The sequence below is a fragment of the Saccostrea echinata genome, unplaced genomic scaffold, assembly GCF_033153115.1.
Source record: "Saccostrea echinata isolate AGI-Se365-2 ecotype Australia unplaced genomic scaffold, CSIRO_AGI_Sech_v1 ptg000028l, whole genome shotgun sequence".
Taxonomy (NCBI): domain Eukaryota; kingdom Metazoa; phylum Mollusca; class Bivalvia; order Ostreida; family Ostreidae; genus Saccostrea; species Saccostrea echinata.
In genome coordinates, this window is record NW_026889777.1 from 16521337 (window position 1) to 16545623 (window position 24287).

The 24287-nt window shown below is 32.7% G+C and overlaps 2 protein-coding genes across 2 annotated transcripts; one reads left to right on the forward strand and one right to left on the reverse strand.

Annotated features, from left to right (window-relative positions):
• Positions 1-93: 93 nt before the first annotated feature.
• Positions 94-18055, forward strand: LOC133193829 (transmembrane channel-like protein 3). Its single transcript, XM_061329758.1, has 18 exons — positions 94-236; positions 665-784; positions 2054-2241; positions 2383-2461; positions 3267-3339; positions 4565-4737; positions 5180-5316; positions 5769-5916; positions 6238-6332; positions 6720-6801; positions 9677-9763; positions 12407-12532; positions 13357-13431; positions 14861-14974; positions 15737-15942; positions 16452-16619; positions 17459-17537; positions 17713-18055. Exons 2-18 carry the CDS (start codon positions 749-751, stop codon positions 17770-17772), a joined length of 1926 nt encoding a protein of 641 aa, XP_061185742.1. The 5' UTR covers positions 94-236; positions 665-748; the 3' UTR covers positions 17773-18055.
• A 461-nt stretch (positions 18056-18516) lies between these two features.
• Positions 18517-21689, reverse strand: LOC133194188 (uncharacterized). The gene has a single exon (XM_061330190.1). The coding sequence runs from the start codon at positions 21475-21477 to the stop codon at positions 19048-19050; it is 2430 nt and encodes an 809-aa protein (XP_061186174.1). The 5' UTR covers positions 21478-21689; the 3' UTR covers positions 18517-19047.
• Positions 21690-24287: the final 2598 nt, after the last annotated feature.

Below are 24287 nucleotides of genomic sequence, written 5' to 3' on the forward strand. Positions count from 1 at the left end.
GTGATTTGAAAACGGTACAAGATTTCTTTGGGTTTTTTTAAACAATATTCAGACTGAAATTTTGCAAAGTTCATCTCAGTTTTGATTGAGTTTTCCAAATATGAACTGAAATGTTTGCATTGGTATGATTTGTCACGTCTCTCGGACAATACTGGACTGCTGATCTCTTTTTGACTTTGCAGACGACGCCGACGCTCATATTGTGACTTAATAGATTGTGACCAATATTGATTTTAGTAAGTTAAGTTCAAATTAACATTGTATACTACTTTATACTACTAATAGTACCATAATAGATTTATTAAAGGGGGGGTTAAAGGGGGGACTTCAGTGTTCCCATACGTCCTAGAACATTAGGGTCTACAACACACAGAGGTCATAATCTGTACATGGAAGAGTAGGTTTCCGCAAGAATTTTCAAAATTGTTACAATTACATGATAACGTATGCTGAAATAAGATACTAACCTTTAGATTTAAGATGTGAAATGCAAATGACATGGTCAACCCTGTATTAATATTTTATCCCATATTGAAATACTTTTAGAACGTCTGTTTTACATACAATATAGACCCCAGTCAATCCTTGATTTTTCCTTATTGTTTTTTGCATTGTATTAAGATCATATACAGTTTTATTAAAGTTGTGTTTTCGTTTTTTATAGTCTTTGAAGGAACATAACATGTCATCTCATTGAACAAAGAATCATCTACAAATCGTAAATCTAAGAGGACAGGGATCACTATTCATGATGCACAATTATCACTCCAGAACAAGCCTTGGGGTAAGTAAATAAATAAATAATTAAAAAAAGATAGGGTGGGAATCCAAACACATGTGAAATGTTTTTTCTGTTGGTTCTCCAGGCACTCTATGTCCTTTTCGTCTCTTTTTCTTTCTTCTGACAAATACTGCATGTAGTTGAGAGTAACGTTGAAAATTTTCATCCCAAGAAAACCGTTGTCAATCTCGGCTGCGCCTCGGTTTTCGACGGGTGAAAATTTTTATTGTTATCCTTAACTAAATGCAGTATTTATTATGTTAGAAATACTAAATGTTTTATACAAATAAAGGTGAAGCACACACACTTACATTCCGCGCAGTCAACATTTTTTTTTTTTAGAATATCATCCGTCGTCCACCTAGTAAAGTTTACGTTGATTGTAGCTAAGGTCTACATCGTGTACATGTATCGAGCTGGAAAGGGTGGTTTCAACATACAAAGGGACTTTTAGACTTTTCAGTACTTCTCAACAAATGTTTCTCGACGAATCAATTTCAGGTAATATAAATGGAAGTATAAAGTCCTGATAATGTCATCCTCGTTTATCCTTTTTTTCAGAAAAGTAATCTTTTATAGATATTCGAATCATGCAGATAGAGATGTACACTGTGAAACCTTTTCTTCAAAATTCACAACAGATAAGTTATTTCAGGTACTAAGCAGGCCCGTAACAACGGGGGCAACCCCCCCCCCCCCCAACCCCCCCAAAAAAATAATCTGACAAGCAAAAAAAAAAAAACAAAACAAAACAAAACAAACAAAAACAAACAAACAAACCTAAACTGACCACAAAATTGGATGGGGCCAACCAGCATTAAAGGAAAATTTTATGCTATTATAAAAATATTACACGTTTATTAGAGTAACATCTGAAATTGTTATCCCGCGCAAACCAATGTGTTGACCGGGGAGCAGCCGAGGTCAACAATGGTTTTCAAGGGATAACAATTTCACACATTACCCTAAAGAAAATTTGAAATTTTTTTTGTTACGGTGAATTGATTAAAAATGCATTTAAAGGAAAATGTCATAAAGAACCGTATGCACACACGTTTTTACACATTTAACAGTTTTTATACAGTCACTCTGTACTGTTAACCATGCATTTAATATGGATGTCATGCATTTTCAATCGTTGCTACGTGGGGCGTGCTTTATGCACGCAGTAGGGTAATTATTGTACTTTTTTACAAATGTTTTTAAATCAACCAAATTTGACTAATTAACATGAAAATATAACGATGATAATAACTTAATTTATTGTTTAAGGGGATAGCTAGAAAGAGATCATCGATGGCCCAAATTGTGTCCAACACGCTAATAAAGGGCCAGCCAGAAAAGCCCTCAAATACGTCATTACTAAGAGGTCAAGGACATCTTATAAAATCTCAGTCACCTGAAGGAGAGGTCATTGAAGATATGTACCTTGAAGAAATACTGCATTCCGGAGAAAAAGAGTAAAATTGACATGTTTTCTTTATCTACATGTATAATGCACTTAAATCTAATAAAATTTAATGATATTTATAATGTTTAAAATGATTTATCTTGGATAGAGAGAGATGGGGGTAGATTAAGTTTATTTGAATTTCTTTCAGTGAAGTCGACGGTGCATCTAAAAAGAACAACATCAGAGCGAAGCTAGGATTTTTCAGACTTCTCATTCACGATTTCAAGGTACATGCATAGGTGTGTTACTCTGAAAGGAATCCGCATTCACTAAAGGTTTATTACCGTTATCTCAATTATTAAATACTATATAAGCTGTATTTCCGAGAATTTTATTTTCCATTAAAATGTACTGTAATGATTATTCTGCATGTGAAAAAATAAACCTTTATGATCAGTACGACTTAAAAACTAAGCATTTTATTTTATCAGAAGAAAGACTTTTGCAACAGAGTGTATCTATAAGTATGATATAAGAAATTAATTTTTATACTGGATAGCAATAATATAACTGTTTCATTCATGCGCTCCAAATTCTGTTATGAATAACAAACTTTATAAGACTTCATTTTTTTCTTTCATTGAAATAATAAACTATAAGTTTACAGCAAAATATTCCAACATCGTAAAAGCAGTTCATTGCTTTAAGAATCAATTCAAATTGAAGGTATAGAGTCATATGATCTAATTATCCATTCCAGTTTTTTTCTTTTTCTTCCCGACTGCCCCCCCCCCCCCCCTCTTTAAAAAATGCAAATTAACATCCACCGCAAAAAAATTCATTTGATTGTCATGCAGTGTAACTACTTGAGTACATATATTGTAACTACATTGTAAAAGAGAGTTTCATGTACACATATAATTAATATATATTCAAATTTAACGCAAACTTTAAAAAAAATCACATACTTTTACATCGCGGAAGCCTGCTCACAATGGGAAACACATATATATCGTCAGTGAAAAAAAATTACGCAATTAAAAGTTACTGTACAAATTTTATTTGATTTTAAAACCTTTTTATTAACTCTAGATATGGAAAAAGCGTTGGAAAAACAAACAGATTGAACAACCATTCTTTAGAAAACAGATCAAGGAAATAGAAAGTATGTTTATTCTTGACTTTGGTTTTTATTCTTTCAGCATTACTTTTTTTTTTATTCTTTCAACATAACTCTGAAAAACAATATAAACTCTTTTATATGTACTGTGTGTTTAATTACTACATTTGCTCTAAACTTGTGTTAAACAAGACCTGTTGGTAATTTTACTTATAGCATAAAAAGTATTGCATAATATATACTTTACCTGTGGCTGTATCTGTATCTAAAGTGCAACTTTGAACCGAATCAGAATTGCTTCTTTAGAACCCTTTAATATGTTTATCATGGTTGTTCCTCTGAATTTATGAAGCTGGTTTTGATATTCCTGCTTTGTACATGCTTAGTACTCACAATTGTATTTGTTGCTTTGACTCAATATACATGTATATTACTTGGTTACAGTATTAGTGTTCATATATTACAGGTACCATAGCTTATTTTGTTTGCAGATAACATTTTGGGTTTAATATAATGGTGCTACATGTATGTTCCTTTCGCGAGAGTATATTTACCTTTTAAATTACTTTGGTTCTAATATTGATGCCTTGTATACGTATTTACCATTTATTAACTTTTTTCAGGGAATCTTTTAGTCATAATCTACTACTTTCGATGTATTTATCTTTATTTATTTCGTCCTCAGACACAGTGTATCTTTAGTCACAGACCAAGTGCTCTGTTCATACGTTTATCATTGTCTATCTTGATTTTAGTTAAGTTTGTGTGTTTTTAGTGTATGCATGTTTTGCCATTTTTTCTGTTCATTCCAGATAACTCTGGTTCCAGTATCAATGCTATATTGTGTTCAATCATTTTTCTGTTATTTGTACGTATCTTTGGTTCCAGTTTCGTGCTATTTTGTGTTTAAACAATTTCCTGTTATATTTAGGTAACCTTGGTTTCAGTGTTGTTGCTGTCTTTGTGTTTAACCATTTGTCTGTTATTTGTAGGTAACTTTAGTTCCAGTTTTAGTGCTATTTTGTGTTTAAATCTTTCTTGTGTTATTTGTAGGCGATTCTGGTTCCAATTTCGTGTTTTTTTGTGCTTAACCATTTTCTGTTATTTGGCGCTCTCTTTGTGTTTAACCATTTTTCTGTTATTTGAAAGTAACTTTGGTTCCAGTTTTAGTGCTCTCTTTGTGTTTAACCATTTTTCTGTTTTTTGTAGGTAACTTTGGTTCCAGTATTGGCGCTCTATTTGTGTTTAACGATTTTTCTGTTACTTGTAGGTAACTTTGGTTCCAGTATTGGTGCTCTCTTTGTGTTTACCCGATGGGTTCTGATGACGAATCTTGTTCTATCCTTTTTCTGGCTCAGTATTGTTGTGGTTCCCATGGCAATAACCTTCCCCTATGGCAATGTTACACACGGGTTCACACTTAGAAACTTAATTGACGGACAGGTATTGTTACACAATAAAGTCAACTATTATAGAATTATAACAATTTAATAGTATTGCTTGTTATTGTATAAATGATCATTTGTGCATTTGTTTGAAAATTGAAATACAAATTAGAAATATTTCGGTGAATGCTCACTAAATCTTGCAACAAATTGATTATTCTTATCCATGTCTTATAACATTTAAACATAATATAACATTGTCTATCGAAACACCAACAATGTACATATCAATAACCTACAGAACAAGTTATATGATTTATTGTCAAAATATTAAGAACAAATGGAGTTTCCAGCTAAACTGAAGTTTTACAGAATCTACAATGTCAACTAGTTATGGAACGCAAGAATAAACCCCAAACTGTGTAACTCCATGCACATGTACTTTCAGGAATTGCCCTGTGAAAAGAGCAATAACTCTATTGGCTTTAACGTCTTTTCAGGGAGTGTTGGGGGAGGTTTGGGTTTTCTATGGAGGATACCAGCCATGGACCCTAGGTGACAACTACTACCTGGCCCTTGCATACCTATCTTTGATCATCATAACATATTTTGGGACGCTCTTTGTTATACTGAAAAGGTACAGTGGCATGTCACAAGAGAAGAAATAGAGGAAAAGAAAGGAAAAGAAAAAAAAACAACAAAAGTTATCTTAATATCTTAGAATGTTTGAAGGAAACAAAAATAACTATATCTTTAATAATATGTACTGTGGAATCATAGTATTTTGATTTTTGCATGCTTGGTGCAAATCTAGTGGGTATTCTGACTATCCATCTATCACTTTATAGCAACCATAATTATTAATCTTTCATAACGAGACCTCGGCCTAGAAAATAACGTTCAAACAATTTTAAGCAATCTAAAAATAAAATTACCCCACCAATTGAAATGATTTTACAGTAATCCAGAGTGCAATAGTAGAAGAATTGAGGAAGCCTAATTTTAAAGGCTTTTAGTTTTAATATTGTTTCCTTAGTCTTTTGTGGATTTCTGAAAGGTAACTCTAGGTACACTTGTTTTGGTCCCCAGCATAGGAAAAGCAGCCTCGCCGAGATCGACCTCGGCAGCTGAAAGTCGATTCAGATTTTCTCTTATGCTCCTGTCCTCCTGGGACTACTCTGTGACGTCACCAGCGGCCAGCAAAAATTTGTCTAAATGCATAGTAAGCATGCTGAAGGTATGTGTAATGTTTAAAAAGATGCTTTGAAAAATCTGACAAGGTCAGAATCAGTCGAATTATTTTTCCTTGTCTAGTGTGTTAAATAAAAATGTGTACAGAGGCATATTTTTTAACATTTAGGTAAGATTTATGCAAACTGACTTGAAAATAAAATAATAAATTGTTTATTAATCAAATAAAAAGGGCAACAATAAAGTTTTTATTTTTGTTATGGTATATTTTATCTCAATTTTCCTTTTTGCTGCTAATATTGCCATTTTAAATCTATCAAAAAGCACTCCTTATTATAAAATGCCAGGTAGAAGGTCTCTTTTTCAGGATCATATATACGAAGCCAGAGCTAAAGATGCTGCATACACTATGAACAAAAGACAAATTATTGGTCTCAGAATTCTAGCTTGGTTCATTACAGTGTAAGTAATAGTATACTAGAATGAAGATGGTTGGTTTTAGAATCCTAGTCTGGTTCAAAGCAATTTAAAAAGCAAAACGTTATTATTTGCTGATATCTTACTTTGTTTTTTCACAATATAAGAAAAGATATGTAAGCTAAAATATAACTACTCACGCCTTAAGTGCAAAATTATAGTAATTTATGATATTCAAATTAAACTCAGATTTATTAGCATTCTTAGAATTCTATTTTGTTTGATGTGTAAAATATGTAAAATATATGTTGATTATATTGCTATGAATCCCACTATTTCGAGGATACATTACAAAGTACTTAATTAAGTGTTTAAGATTCCAATGTTATTTATGATATTGATATGTCGGGTAAATAACCTTTTTATTTTCAGACTTATCATTGGTGGCGCTTGTGTTACCATTGTATTCCTCGTTATTTATGTGAATTTTACAGACCAGACTTCAGATACCAAAGTAAGAGCTGTATTAGGCTATTTTAACTGAAATTTAATCACTGGATATTAATGTAAACTAAAATTATGTTTCAGAAATGTTTATGGCTAATGTATCATATTTTATTTTCCTATTAAAGATAGTACTCTAGAAATTGGAACAAACGTGCTTGTGGACTCCAACCCCCTTCCCCAGTATGTAAATCCTGTCTCAGGTATTGTTTTGCTTTGTTTGTTTGGATACGCGGAAGGGGGTTGGGTGTACTGACCACAAGCACCTGCGAACTTAAGTTGTAAAAATGGCATTACCCTAGTAGTTGACTAAAGTGATACTTTCTATAGTGAACTATAGTGATAACTTTGACACTTTGATTTACTATAGTGATCACTTTAACACTTTGAATAACATGTACGTCATTTTTGAGAAATTTTCACTCATATTAGATGTTTCTATATAACGATGAAGAACTTTAGAATTAGACCTTTACTTAGCACTCAGGGCATAAAGAAGAGTTCAATTGATTTTATACTACACTGTTCATGTAAGCTCAAAACTTTTTAAACTATATACTTTTGTGAACTTATTTAATACACATTTAGGAACTAAATATTTATTGCAAAGCAATTTTTAGCTCACCTGAGCTGAAGGCTCAAGTGAGCTTTTCTGATCACATATTGTCCATCGTCGTCTGTCTGTCTGTATGTCCATCCGTCTGGAAACTTTTAACATTTTTGACTTCTTCTCAAGAACCACAGGGCTTATTTCAACCAAACTTGCCACAAAGTATTCTTGGATATAGGGGATTAAAGTTTGTTCAAATGAAGGGTCTCCTTCTTTCAACGGGAGATAATTACAAATTAGTGAAAAATTTATGGCATCTTTTAAAAATCTTCTTCTCAAGAATCATTGGGCCAGGAAAAATGAAACTTACATAAACGTCCTCAGGTAGTGTAGATTCAAGTTTGTTAAAATCATGATCCTCGGGGATAGGGTGGGGCCGCAATGGACGATCAAATTTTTACATAAGAATATATAGGGAAAATCTTTAAAATCTTCTTCTCCAGAACCCCTGGGCCTGGAAAGATGAAACTTATCTGGACACATCCTCAGGTAGTGTAGATTTAAATTTGTTCAAATCATAACACCCGGGGGTAGGGCGGTGCCACAATGGACGATCAAAGATTTACTTAGGAATACATAGGAAAAATCTTTAAAAATCTTCTTCTCAAGAACAATAAAGCCATGTATGAAAGCATCCTCAGGTAGTGTAGATTCAAGTTTGTTCAAATCATGACCCCTGGGGAAAGGGAAGGCCACAGTGGATGATCAAAATTTTACAATGGAATACATAGGTAAAACCTTCTTCTCTCCTCCAGAACCCCTGAGCCAGGAAAGATGAAATTTATGTGGAAACATCCTCAGGTTGTGTAGATTAAAGGTTGTTCAAATCATGACCCCCAGGGAAAGGACAGGGCCACAATGGATGATCAAATCTTTACATAGGAATACATAGGAAAAACCTTCTTCTCTAAAACCACTGGGTCAGGAAAGATGAAACTAAATATGTGGAAACATCCTCAGATTGTGTAGATTGAAGTTTGTTCATTCATAACCCCCGGGGTAGGGTGGGGCCACAATGAACCATCAAAGTTTTCCATAGGAATACATAGGAAACATCTTTAAAAATCTTCTTCTCTAGAACAGCAAAGCCATGATTGGTCATATTTATGTGGAAGCATCCTCAGGTCGTGTAGATTTAAGTTTGTACAAATCATGACCCCTGGCTATAGGTGGGGTCACGATGGATGATCAAAGGTTGACATAGATATACATAGAAAAATCTTAAAATCTTCAAAATCTTCTTCTCAAGAACAGCAAAGCCATGATTGGTCATATTTATATGAAAGCATCCTCAGGTAGTGTAAATTCGATTTTGTTCAAATTATGACCTCTGGAGGTAGGCAGGGCCACAATAGAAGATAGAACTTATAGGAAAAAAATCTTTTTAAAATCTTCTTAAGTCATGATTTGTCAAAGAAATTGGTAGCATCCTCAGTTAGGGTAGATTCTAGTTTGTTCAAATCATGCCCCCTTAGGGATAGGTTGATACCACTCATAAAAATACTGAATTTTTAGCCAAAGTCTCAGGTGAGTGATGTGGCCCATGGGCCTCTTGTTAAACTAAGGTGACCGGAAAATAGTCCCTATTGCAGCTCATGATCAGTTTAGTTAGGATAGAATTTAAAGTGGAATAGAGATCATGGTCAATACATGCCAACGGCTAAAAAAAAGATATGCAGCTTATTCGTGCGAAAGAGGAAGTAACTAACTACAAAGGAAAAAATATCAATCATGAATATGAAAACTATGGTGTAATTGTAAACTTCGTCATATCCTTTGCTTGCATGTTTTCTTAGTATTTAGTAGCAATACTTCCAAATTATGCATTGAATTTGTACACAGAAGCATATTAGTTTAAAAAAAATAGAGCTGTATAAATATATGCAGTCTTGCTTGCAATGAGAAAAAGAAAAAGGAAAATGTGTGTTAATTTTACAAGCTATGTATTTTTACAAGAGAGAGAGAGAGGGGGGGGGGGGCTGATTTTATATATGTATGTGGTACAATTTAATGCACACCTTTTGCATGATATGAATATTAACAGTTTATTTGTGATTATCAGTTCTTTTATTTACGGGAAAGTAAGACTGATTTTGTACAATTATATGGTACATTTATCGCATTCAATCTCATTTATGATAAAGATGAGAAAGATAATGTGTGATAATCAGTATTTTTGTAAAGGAACTGGCTGATTTTATAAATATAGTGCATTTTTCACGTTCAGTCTCATTGATAAAATAATATAAGTACTTGTCGGAATTTTATTTTTCAGGAGAGTAAGACTGATTTTATACATGTATATGGTACACCTATTGTATTTAGTCTCATTAATATGCTGGTCCCTGCAATAATAACCAAGGTAAAAAGATTTGATTAATTTATAAAGATTAAAAGTAAAGAAATTAGGTTTCTGTTTCTTACAATTAGTTGGTTTTTCATTTTATCCATTGTTGCCGTCTTTTTATTGAAATTTTTAAAATAAAGTTGTGCAGTGAATACAGCGGAAAATTCAAATATATTAAGTAAAGGCTCAAAAATTTATGCAAAAAATCGAAAACTGATTAAAACTGAATAATTAAACAACTTTTATTTTAATTTATTTTTTGGAGTTCCTGGCGTTAAAATTTTAAAGAAAGAATTTAACATTATGACCATGTGAGTACTCTGCCTTGATATACAAGCATATATTACTATTATTCTCACGATGAGAAAAAAAAATACTTTGTATTTTCACATTTTAAAAATATAAATAAAAATGGCACCTGTAGAAAAAAAAAATAATGTGTATCTTTTTGTAGAAGGGTACCTGCAGAAATATAAGGCATCTTTCAACTTCCATTCTTAGAATAAATTGGTGATTTTTTCTGCCAGGCATTATGATACATACATGTAAATGAAGTGGTAATCGTCAAATTTTCTGTCGTTTTCAGGTAGATGCCCTACAATTATATAACTTTTGGTGCATTGATGTGAACTGTTGTAATCGTGTTAATAATGCATATTTTATACATCATTAGTCATAATGAGGACAAAAATTACCCTAGGATATATTATCAGTTTCCGTCATTGGCGAGTTTTTGCAGAACAAAGTTGTCATTTGGTGTGTTATACCGGGAAAGCTCCATAAAAATTTGAATAAATCTATGATGGTGGTTAAATGTAGGTTGCAGAAAAAATGACTTCTGAATAGACAAAGACTCATCCCGTCGATACAAAGCAAACTAAGGATACTACTGGCAAAAATTCACAATTGATCCATTGTATACAGATTTTATACATACAGAATCGAAATTAAATCCTTTTTGGAGTAAAGACATCTTAGAAGCAGGAAATCATGAGTTGTTTGCGATTCCGATTTCTTAAAATGCGGCAAATACAGTTTACATCCCTTGATATCGGAATTATAAAAAATTAAATACAAAATCACACAAAGCAAATGATAAATTCCTGTAGTCTTTGAAATATTCTTAAGATAAGGCAAACATATACTATATATTGCTTTTATCGTCAGCAGTCAGAAATCAAGAAGATTCGTAGCATTTAATTTTTTATGTTGTTAGAGAATTGCACTGACTCTGTTAGTGTTTACTCTTACAGATGTCAAAAATCAATAAAATTTTATAAAAACATATTTCATTAAGATAGATTCTTGTAAAAGGTTGGTATTTTGTTCGATAATTATTAATTTCTCCTTAAAATATTGCTTTCTTATGTCCGAGGGTGATCAGACAGTACGGAGCACGGCAAACATTTTTGAAAACAAAAGTTTACCGAATCAAAAATTTCATGCATTTTTCTCTCTTACAATTCACGATATCACCTGACAATTTTTTTCCTAAAGTTTCTTTTTATGCATTTTAGAAATAAGACGTAATATTTTAAGTATTGGCTGAAATTGTAATTTTTCTCCCATTTTCCTCCTTATAACAACACTGCAAAATGAGGCCAAAGTATTTGCAGCGCGCTTTTATCAAATCGCAAGTAGTGTTCGAGAAAATGCCAATAGATACTCAAAATATGCTTAATGAAACATTTAGTAAAGTGGAAGTATACCAGACATCTGTCTGTTGCGAACAGTCGCAATTTCAAGAACATTTATAGAAATTTAATGAATTGATTTAATTATGTGAAATCTAGAATGTTCTACATATTACTTGAATGAATAATCAAGAATTCTCTAGAATATGTGAGAATATGATGACCTAGAATTTTACAGAACTTTCTATTTCTAGATGTTTCCTTCATAGTATATAAGTGACAGTTTTTGTGATCATTGATTAGATTGAGAAAAAGATTGAGATTAGATTGAAACAAAAGATTAAGTATATATTAGAAAACATTCCGAATATCTTAGCCAATGTGGTATTGTGATTGTTAACCGTTGTGGATTTGTTATTTGCCTTTAATCGCCATAATAAATGATAAAAAGGATTTCCGTGTGATTGTGATTTGCCACACTGTCTACAAATAGCACAATAGCATTCCAGACGGTAGGACCTCAGTTAAAGGCAATCCAGGAGGAAAGGAAATGTTAATATAAGAAAATTTAATTCTTCTTGAGAGCGGCCGACTTCACACAATTATTTCAGAAATATCTGCAGTAATTAGGTTAAAAAACAAATTGTATGTGAATGTTTAATATATTGAGTGGATAAGGTAAAACAAATCTGTTTCAAACACAGGGGAAAATACGATGAGAAAATGAGAAGCGCAAATATTTTAAGATGCCATTTACGTTGCAAATTTTAATTCACATTTGCCGTGACTTAATGATAGGTCCTAATTAGTCATTGAAAATTTATAACAAATGAAATTTTGTTGACCACTCAATACTTGTGCCTTTATCTGTGTTTGTCATCAATTATTTTTGCTGAAATCGCTTTGTATCAAGTCCGCGCAATTTTTGAACGACCCTCTTAAAAACAGAAAAGCAAAATTAAAACTAGATTCATTCAAATCCTCGAAAATTCTTTGTTATTTTCTTTTTATTTGTATATCTCAGTTACCAATGATTGAGAAGTATTCAAATGGGAAGGTGGAGTTGAGTATCACTCTAGCCCGAGTGTTTTGTCTGCGGATGGCCAATCTCTTTGCTCTCATAGTGACCTTATATAGTCGGCTTACTAAGGTATGTAAAATCAGCAGTGTTCTATCTAAGGATAAAAAAATATTTACTTTACACGGCGGGTGTGACCGGTCGGCAGGGGATGCTCACTCCTCCATGGCATCTGATCCCACCTCTAAATTTTGAGGTCCGTGTTAGCTGTGCTCCAAATTTGTACCGTTTCATTTGACTTTCGAGATTGAGTACTGTTCATTATCTTAATATTTCACTCCTTAGCACTCCATAGTCTCAGTCTGTTTAGGCATAAAATGTAATGATAGCTCATGCGTTCTGCTTAGGACTGGGAGTGCTTAAAGTCTTAAGCTAAGCGATATGTATTTACATAAACTGTTTACACTAATAGATGATCAGTTATTTTGTTTAGAAATATATAATTATGCATGTCAATATTTGACTACTTCCGGCCGAGGTAAAATAGACCAAAATGGTGTAAGTCGCAGGTCTTGCTATGTTTATAGTATAATTAATATATATGTATATTTTAACCAAAGAAGCTGGGGAGTACCTTTAGTCACTCCGTCTAAAGTGATTTGTATGCATCCAAAGGATGCTAAATTTCTTAGCTATCAATGTTGCATTCTATAGTCGGCTTACTAAGGTTTTTCATGGTACTCAAGCCCGAGTTTTCTTTCTCAGAGAGTCCAACTTTAGCTCTAACTGTAACCCGCTAAGAGAATTCTATGGTATAGGTATTAAACTGTCTATTAGATGCAAAAAGAACACATTAATATTCTAATGGTATAATTTGTTGATGTTTTTTTTAAAAAGAACTTATTATCGTCTTAATTTCAAATGGTAAAGTACACATATTTATTTTCTTTTTCCAGTTAACATATGATTGTACTGGAACAGTTATAGGACAAGAACTGTACAAACTGGTTGTCATGGATACATTTGTACACGTAGGTGTTGCATTTGCTTGTTTAGTCAATATAAATGAGAGAGATCTTTGTACAAAACGATATACAGTTGAACATCGGTATCTCAAACACGGTTATCTCGAATGCAATGGATATGTCGGAGTGATTTAGAAGTCACAACCACTCATTTTTTAAGTTTTTTACCCTCAATATAGTCAACACTGCTTTCTAAAATTTTCCCTACTCTTAAGTACATTTTTCATCAATATTCATGTATTCTTAATAGATAAGATTAAATTAAAAATATTAAAAATATTAATTAAAAACTACTAAAAATAATTTATATTTTGAATATATTTCCGGTATAAAAATACTCTGAATACCAACTGTAAAATAACTATTAGTCGGAACAATTTTTGGTCAGGTCAACAAGTCAAAAGCAAAATATCAATTGGTTTGGGCATTTTATTCTATGTACATTTATATCAATCTTTCAGCTAACTGGCTAACAGTTAGTATTTTATTAATTTCGAAAATGTAAAACTATCCTTAGTAATGTATACTTGTTTTTTTTTTTGAAAAAAAAATCTGCAAGTTTTGTTAGCAGCTTCACTTTGTTCCCTGTACATTTGACTTTCTCAAATCAATTGTAATTAACTGCAATTCTTGTGCTTATTGTCCCCTCGCAACCAAGTTAGATGGGATAAAGTAAAGGGTGAGTGAGAGAGTGCGTAACTGAAATTACTAAAGTAATAATTTATATTGGGATTTTTTTTTTGGGGGGGGGGGGGGATGTGATCTGCTCTGCGGTGCGCTTTGTTTTGTGATCGAAAAATGTAGATGAAACGATAAATGTTCAGAAAAGTGATGCTAGGGATTGGTAATAGCATATACAAAACACATATGAAATGAAACAAAGTTCAATTTTGTCGCCTTTGTATAATTCAAATAAGTATAATTATATTTGATAAAAGAAAATATAATCATAAAAGGGATATTTTTATTGTTCACACAAGAACTTAGTACCGTAACTGCGATGTGTTAAGAAATAAATGTATGTAGAAACATGCCTATGTATGTATTTTATCAGAAACAGAAGTATTTTAATTATCAGATACATGTATTTTTAGAAAAAAAATATTATTGCATACCACTGTACAAAGAGTTAGATTTTGGTTGATATCCAATTTCTTTTTCATGTTGCAGCGAAAAAACCAAAATTAAAAGAAGAAACATTCTATCTTTGACACAAAGGATATTATGTAACTCTACCACTATAGAAATAAAAAGAAAATCATTTTTATCGAAGAAGATATAAATCGGAAAGAAAACGTTCAGCAGAAATAACGAGACATTTGTCAAATTCATAAAGAAGATGTGGCTTTAAAAGTTACCATACATCATGTTATTATATATATTATCTTAGATAAAGATAAAAAAGTTTTCCATTTTCCTCTCTGAATTGTTGTAGTTATTCGGACAGCTAGCAGTGAACTACATTCGATATTTCTGGACGCAGGAAAAGTCAGAATTTGTTATATCAGGACAAGCATTAGTTTTGATTTACCGACAAGGACTTATATGGGTATGTATGAAAGTATATCAAGTTTTATATTGTATTAGTATTAATTGGTTTTGATTATTGTAGTTACCCTTACTGGATTGATTAATTGATTGTATGTTGTTGTACGTCCCTTTCGAGAATTTTTCACTCATATAGGGACGTCACCATATACCTGTGAAGGGCTTCAAATTTAGACCTTAACTCGGCACTCAAGACCATTAAGCAGTGAGGGTTCTTTATCGTGCCAACGCCTACCGTGTTACGGGGCCTCGGTTTTTAAGGTCTCATTTAAAAGACCCGCAACTTTCACTCCAAAATGCCGAGAGCTTGTCCTGTCCGACGAGTGAAATAAATTCCGCATCCAACTGCAAAAAATGAATTTTCGGTTTATTACATTTTCCTTGCTTTTCCTTTGCCTCTGTCTTTTTTTAACACTGTGTTTTAGCTAGGCTGTGATTTCATAGTCAAGCGGTTGACACGTCATGAATAGCTTAGCGGTTGTGAGATTGAAAATATTGTAACATGGATTTCAGGAGCATATTGGGGAAGAAATTGGCATTTTTAGCCTCTTTCAAGATAGTTTAGTTACAATCTCTATCTTATGACAAGCCAGAAATTATTTTTTACTTACTTTGATATCCTTTCACACTGAGACTGAATATCACTTTTATTCAATAGATAAATTACAGTATTTCACTGTTGAAAAATGTAATGAATATGTTCATTAAAGATTATTATATAAGGTGTTATCTATATAGAAAGAGACTGTGTTTACTATTTCAGGTTGGTACCCTGGCCTGTCCTTTACTTCCGCTGATCGGTGTCTTCTCTGACGTCATATTCTTCTATGTGAACTACTACATTGTTAGGGACACCTGCAAACCCCCTCTGAAGCGGTGGAGTCAGTCAAGAAACACGGGTTTTCTCACGGCATTTTTACTGGTCACACTTATCCTGATTATTATTCCAATTTCCATTGTCATTGGCAGGTATGCTGCTTTACATGAAGAAATAAAACTTCTTTATCAAAATTAAAAACTTTAAAGTCTTTGACTGTGTTATCTGAATTATCCCACAGAATTATTGTAGCAATTAAAAAAAATCTTCTGTTTGAAACTTGGTAGATTTGGCAAAATGTACACGATTTTTTAATAGTGATATACTGTATATTGATTCAATATAATTTCACAAAATCTATAGATGACTCTTTTTACGTAAGTACGATATACATGAATTGTTTCTTTAACATCAAATAATTAGTTTAGATATCTTTTCTGAATAGTTAAGATAGTTTGCACAGATAACCTCAAATGCTTTGTTTAAGTAATTTATACCTTCGTTTAGAGTAATTGCCGCTGAATGAAAAATTATTGTATTGCAATATTTCTTCAGCTAAAGGGTTTTAGATGTTGTATTTGATCACAATCGTAATCTTTTTGAGTGTGAAAGAAGAAAGCCATATGTAGTAGTTAAATATATCTTCTTCATTCTTTCATAGTCAGCAGGTTATCAACCTTGGACATTCTTCTAGCTGTGGGCCCTTCGGTCAAGAGAAGCCTACATCAGTGTATACGAAGTTCCAGCTACAACAGTCTCCTCTGTTCCAGAGAATCATGCAGTGGGCTGTGTCAGACAGCGTGGTGCTACCCTTGTTTCTTCTGCTGTTGTAAGATACTGACATTTGGGTATCATAATTACTAATCCTAGTAGTTGGTTGTTTTTCGACATGGCAAAAAATAGTCACAAAAAATATGATATAAAATATAAAGTGTTCATAAACACTAAAAGTGTTACATTATTTTCAGTTATAACATACTTAGTAATAAATACAGGTTTTTGCATACAATATGATGTCACAAAAGGTGAACAGCGCCCATGTATTACGGATCCCTAATGCATGGTTCAGCTATATATAATGTACCTGTAATGCATAGATCCTGATACAGCTATTGTGATGCCACAGTTAACTCTTTCTTTAATATATATGAGGTACATGTCTATATTTTCTTTCTGTTGAATGTACCTTAAAAATTAAAATTACTTAAATCGATTTTAATTTCTAACTACATGTAAGCTAAAACAGAGAAAAAAATGAATTAAATTAGGAATTAACATTACCTTATGATAAAATATAGTAATTATTTTCTTTTTTTTCAATCAAATATTTTATAACAAGTGTTGTTAGAAAAGATTTACATATAAATTTATAGAATACCCGAATTATTGCATTGTATGTTATTATAAGAATGTAATAAATACATGTATTATAAAACATACCCTTTTCCATATCACACCCTGCATCAGCCCTCAACCATACAATATCAGTCCTCAGGCTCCTATGTTCTGCTGGTGTCTCGGGCTGAAAGGGGGTGTGATATGGAAAAAGAGTATGAATTATTCTCCTGATAGGTGTCAATTTTCAAAAGTAACTTTTCTGTGATCAAAATTTTCTTCTGACTTTTGCAATGTGTTTACAGGTTTTAAAAATTTCGAAGATCTTTTCAGGGCATATATATTTTACCAAAGAGTGTTAATATCAGGGGAGAAAAGACATCGCCTGATACTTCAAGCAGAGCTATTACAGGTAACGCCACCTTACAAACATCTCTCTTGAAAGGTACCGTTACCTTCACTGCAGTTCAATAAAGATTTTTTTCGTTTTATCACCAAACACCTACGGGTGAAATATTAGACAATCACGTGAGATCAAGGTTTTATCTTATTTATTGTGAATTATTATTTTAGTTCATTTTTTTTAGGAATCTGAAGACAATGCAGATTTACTTGGTAAATTACAGGGTATACCCAGTTATTCCTGATAAACTGGAATGATAACTTTATCACATACTAGCATACTCTTAGGTCTTTTTCATGGCGTTTTAATTCTTAGAACATATTTTTCATTCAACATTGATACAATTAATCACAAACATAGATGTAACTATACAAAATGCATATTGTACATTGTGACAATACATTGTTACATTTTACTGTGTATTTGGTACACTTAGTGCAAATCAAATATAGTCACGGTGTACAACATAAAAATACTACATTATTCATTTACTTTATTTTGAAAAGATGTATAAAGAATGTTTTCATTTTGTTAGTCTATCTTATGTATTATTATTATTTTGTAATATATATATATATATATATATATATATATATATATATATATATATATATATAGATAGATAGATAGATAGATAGATAGATAGATAGATAGATAGATAGATATAGATATATATGATATAAGTTAGTTTACAATTTAATAACACCCTTGAGAGAACTGTAAATGTCCTTTTTATGTTGACTTTATAAAAAAAATAGTATTTTTTCTTTGTTCAAAGTGACAATGCCAACATAGATCAGATGACATGAATTTATGTCAAGGATTCTTTCTTTCCACGAGATCTAAACATGATCGATATAAGAATTTGTCAGTCACTGCCTCATTGTGAACCTTCTAGAATGTTACTTTAATAAGGTATTTCGTTTAAGAAAGTATTTCCCTTATTGAAAATAAAGAAGAATTTACAAAATGAATGATTTTGGGGGGGTTTTCATGCCTGGTCGTACATTTTTATGCGTTCTGCATAAATTATGCTGCAATATCTGTCACAGGGCATGACCCGACAGAAAATGTACTATAGGTAAAAACATGAGGAAAATATTTGCTTTGTACATGCATACATTAATATTTTAATGCTGATTGTATATACATAAATTATATTGACTAAGTAAATTAACTAACAGCGGAATGGTTTACAAAATGATGTGACATGAAAATAACACTGCAAACTTTTAAGCGCTTCAAAATCAATAGTAACGAGGCGATATGGTTTATAAATGTCTATGAATTTTCTCGAGATAGTGTCTTTATGTTTCTAAATGCTTTCATACATTTCATTTCAATACTCTCTGAAATTATTAAGGTAACAAAAAACGATTAACGACAAATTCACATGATGTAAAGTATTTACTTGTTTGTTTTAAAGTACTTTTCTGACAAGTCTCAATGTCTTTTATTGTTCTACACTCATCGGCAGCCGCCAACAATGTATAACTCGTGTCACTTCAAGTTAAATCGTTTAGAAAATTCGGGAGTAAAATAGCAGTGGCAGGCAAACAATTAAGACTCCTATAAATGAAGTGTTCGACAAACTGGTCCCTGTTGATGTGCTTTTCTTTACTAGTCCGGAAAGATAACTTTTATCTCCGACATTCGATTTCCATGTAAAGAAGTTGAACGTTCCAGTGGTAGTGGAATTCCCCAGAAATGCTTGAACGTTGCGAGATGTAAACCACAAAAGTCCTTTCTCATCCACAAAAGGACTTTCTAACCATTGAGACAGACAGTTTTTAGTCACTAAAGTTTGGTTTGGAGTAAGATTGGGTGTGAACGTTCCTGATGTTGAAAAATGCCATTTGTAGACGGATCCACTGCTGAGATCTGTGAGGTATAAACCAGTTTTACTACTATAAAGACCCGTGCTCGAGAAAGCCTTGTTTCCAACCATTTGTACAGAGTTCTCTATATCTGTACTAGAGCTGCTCTCATTCCTTAAAACAGAAGTCTTAATTTGATAAAGTTTTCTTCCGGCCAAAGGTGTGTAGTAAACGTATTGAAAATTTGGAGAAATAGCGATACCTTTGATGCCTTTTCTGTAAGGTCCGTGTGTTATACCTGCTATTGTTATATTCTCGTATTGTTTCTCAAAATTCATTGACGGATGCGTTATATGTCGAGCTGTTCTATTTTTGATGTCGAATATGATAAGACTGTGACCCAGAGAGTTTGAAATATATGCAAATGCAGCAGTATCGCTGACATAATCTAAGACCAGATCTTCAAGAAAGTATTCCTGATCCAACACACTTTCCGGAAACTCATACCGAAACGCTTCCGAGTCTTTGTATAAATCGTAAACAACTAGTTTAGGCCTGCATGAGTGGGCGATGGCAGTGTCCAGAATCCACATATGACCCGTATTCATGTCGATTTCAATGCTTTGAACAAGTTGCAAAGCGTTACAATCGCCAAACGTATTCATGGCAGCTGACGGAAAGGGCTTGATAAAGTGGTCGTTCAAAATACCAAGCGTGGCAACGACGCCATCTTTTGTTCTGGGTATTGTGACATAGATTTTGCCGCCATGCACCCTAATTCCACTGATTTCATTATTTTCAAAAATGAATTTGTTTGAATTTACTGCTTCTTTTCTCTGTTCGCATGTTGGCCACTCGTATTCCAATGACACCCACTTGTTTGCGATGTTTGCAGGGTGTGTTCCTGTTGAGGTTGACGCCGAGCACGTGTGTCTAGGGCTGCCTTTAGGAGCAGCTAGGTATCCTTTTTCGCCAACATACACTTTCCATACGTAATAATTTGTTTTGCCAGGTGAGGTGCTATTACCAAAGAACGTATGTAAATTGTTAGAGGTAAACCAAAGGTAACCGTTTTCGTCCATACCTAAGGAATCTACCCATTCTATTGCAGAGTTTTGAACCAATACTTCTTTATTGTTTTTTACAATGTCCCAACGGTACACCCCATTTTGACCTAAAGTAGAGTAGTACAAATATCTTCCCTTACCGTAATAAAGTCCATCCGATTGTATATCTTTGCTTCCGAGAGTTTTTACGGCGACGTTTATGTTGGAATTGTTGTTTCGGAGAGCAGACGTTGGAACACTGTACAGTGTTTGAGAAGCAAGTGGACAGTAATAAACTTCATTGAAATCAGAGGACATAGCAATTCCATTTACTCCTAGTGGAGCCATAGTACTTTGGCCATTTATCAAAATACTAGCATATGCAGGATCTCTTTCAAAACTGGAATGAAGAAAACTGTAAGACCTTTTCTCTTTGTGATCATACACGACCATCTTCCATCCTAGAGTGTCACTAATGTAGACATATCTCACCTCGTTCTCAGATCCGTAATCCAAAACGAGATCATTAAGATAGAAACGCTGTAACACAACACTTTCAGGGAAAACATACCGGTCTACCTCAATGTTAAGATTTATGTCCCATATCACTATCTTTGGTGAGCAATACTCAGCGACTTCCGTAGGTGAGCGAGGGACGTAAGCTGTATCCAAGATCCACATAAGCCCTGTCTCAGGATCTATCTCCATGCTCTGTACCAACTGAAGTTTATTGCAGTCCCCTTGAGTATGCATCTCCCAGCTGGGGTAGGCATTTAGTTTAGGCGACTCTTCATTCACTTGACTTTTGTCCACCTTTACCAGAGAAGCAGCTACACCATCTTTAAGTCTGGGTATAGTGAGATACACATCATCATTATACAACTTTATCCCGTTTATTGCATTATTTTCAGGAATATATTTCCCAGAGTCTATGTATTCCTGCTTCATCGTGTCGTTCGGCCAATTGAATTCCACTGATATCCAATGATACACTAGCATTTCATCGTGGCTCATACATTTGCTTGAAATCTGTTTTAATAAGCCTAAAATTATAGTCATTAAAATCACTTTACTACTCTGCGCCATCTTGCACTGTTGCACTGTTTTCGCCCAAAACTTCAGAAATTCATACCCATTTGTATGGTCCACTTATTGGTCCACTTATTGCCCTTTTGTTAATGCATGAGTGGTCCAATTGAAACATCGTAAATAAACCCCATGAATTTTAAACTGTTTTCTCTAATAAAGGAAAACTTTGGAGGATTTTAAATATCTCATGATCCCTGGGCTGTAAAAATTAAAAAAAGATATTGCGATCTAGTCAACATATTGTCTGGTCGGGAAGTTATCAATGACTTTTGCATTTGTGATGTGGGACAAAGTGATGTATAAGGCATAGTCTAAAATCTGACAAGAACGATGAATCGGAATAGTCTTACTCTTCTCTACCAAAATTGGCTTAAATATATTTTCACTTTAAGGATAATCAGCAGTGATAGGTCTACATTTTTCAAACCTAGCCTATGCTAGATATAGCAAACCATGGTTGTAGAGAAGTACCAGGTATAAATAATTTTAATTCGTCCTAAACGTTAAAACTACAGCTACAGAGATTGAAAATTACTTTGTATATGAGTGAATTCATTTTAAGCGTGTTTGCTGTATTGTATACATACGTGTTGAAAACTTTCTTTAACTTCTTTAAACAAAAAATAAAAATAGTAATTGATCAGACAAACGGTACCTGGTACCTGAACGGTACAGATAGTTACTTGTAACAAGTATGTTGATTTGTGAGATTTCTTATCCAAAGTACTTCTAAACAAATACTTATTTCAATGTAATCAAATTTTCATGATGTTTTTAAAATGTAAATTTTTTAAATGATTTAATGTTTGTAAAATTCAAAGTAGAATAATTTTTTTTTCAAAGTCAGAATATAGAGAAAATAAAATTCTATATTTGATGAAAGAGATCCAATTTCTGAGATCGTTCATTTACACTATATTGTGCCAAAATTTTGAAAAAGCTTAATCCAAGTTTTAAACTATACCGTGGAACTATTATGTTGTAAATCTAACGAATAAAAGTGCTAACTTCGACCATTAACCGCATTTACCCAGCACTTCTCTCCATATAACGTTTTACAATCGATAACATCCACTGCCATAGACATCACCCTTTAGCATTTTTCTGGATGAAAAACTTTTTTTCAGAATGTAAAACACATTTTGGAAAAGAATTTGGTCTACATAGTGAAAGAAACTTGAAACGTTATTACGATGACTGTTTTATTTTTTGGACGAAATCTCTACAAGATCTACAACATTTTAACAGCATTTTAAATAAGCTTCACGAAAGTATACATGCATTTCGGTTTCACGAAAGTATGCATTTTACAATGGACATCAACGACAACAAATTGTCATTTTTAGACATTCTTATTATAAAAAAGGGAAGAAAAATCATAACGGATCTTTATTACTAAATCACAGATTCCCATCAGTAATGGATCATTATTACAAGATCACAGATTCCCATATTTGATATTCAACTCATGCCATCCCTGCCATACCAAACGAAATATCTCATTTAATATGACCAAGAGAATTTGTACTATCGTTGTAGATGAGGATCGCAGAAATACAAGACTATTTGAACTTAGAATATTTCTTTCCAGATAAAAATACCAATCAAACTTAATTGAAGCTGCTTTAGAAAAGGCAAAGGAAACACTCATAAATGAATTACGAACTATAGTCAGCACGAGGAGGAAAGCAACGAAAAGATCCTTTTTCTTCTTACTCACAACCCAATCTTATATTTATATACATATATTACATTTTTGCAAATTTACCCTGGCAAACATTATTTTAAGTAATCTATATGAACACAAATCTTTTAGATATTTTGCTGATTTCTGACAAAATTTTGTGCACATGTGTGTTTATCCTTAATGTTGAAAGTTATATATATATATATATATATATATATATATATATATATATATATATATATATATATATATATATATATATATATATATATATATAAAAGACACCTCTGTGCCACCTATTTCAAGGAAACAGAGGAAATGGGAGAGATCATCCTTCGAACAAAATGTTTTTGCTGATACTAAATAATTTGATACACTCCAAATACACTTCAAGACCAAGCCTCTTGGTTGACTATTTGACATATTGTGCATAATTATTAAGACTATCATTATAAATGATACAGTGAAGGTTATTATGGATGGAAATTCGCTCACAAAACAATGACGTACAGGTCTGAGATACTCGACCCCAAATTTCATAGTACAAAAAGTGTTTACCAACAAATACGTGGTATATATTACACTGGAGATTACCTGATAAGTAGGTCAATAGTCCTTTAAATAACCTGTGTGATCTATAAATTTACCTGTGAAAAGAAATTCTTAAGATTGTTAGCTAACACCTTCAAATCTGAAATTCAAAAAATAAATTAAGGCATTCTTTGGCCACAATAGAATAATATTCATATATCTACCATCAGAGAAAAAACTATGCTTAAGTAGTCTAGATAAGTCAATGACATTATATAAGTTACTTAACAAGAATATATTATATCTACATTTTGAAAAGGTAACTTACATTGATTGTCAGTGCAGATCGAAATTCAACAGATTATAATTAAACTTCATTGCTTGATCGGGCGCCCAAGATTACGTAATTATTCCAACTGTCCCATTTTCTTTATCCATGGAATAATCATACAAAAGCAGACTTCTTCCTTAACTATTATTTAGGATTATTTACTAAAGACAATTAAGCTAATTGAGGAAGGAAGAATTAATCCCTAGTTAAGATATTTAGGGGAAAGGCATCACTGTGGTGCAGTAGTAGAACTTAAAT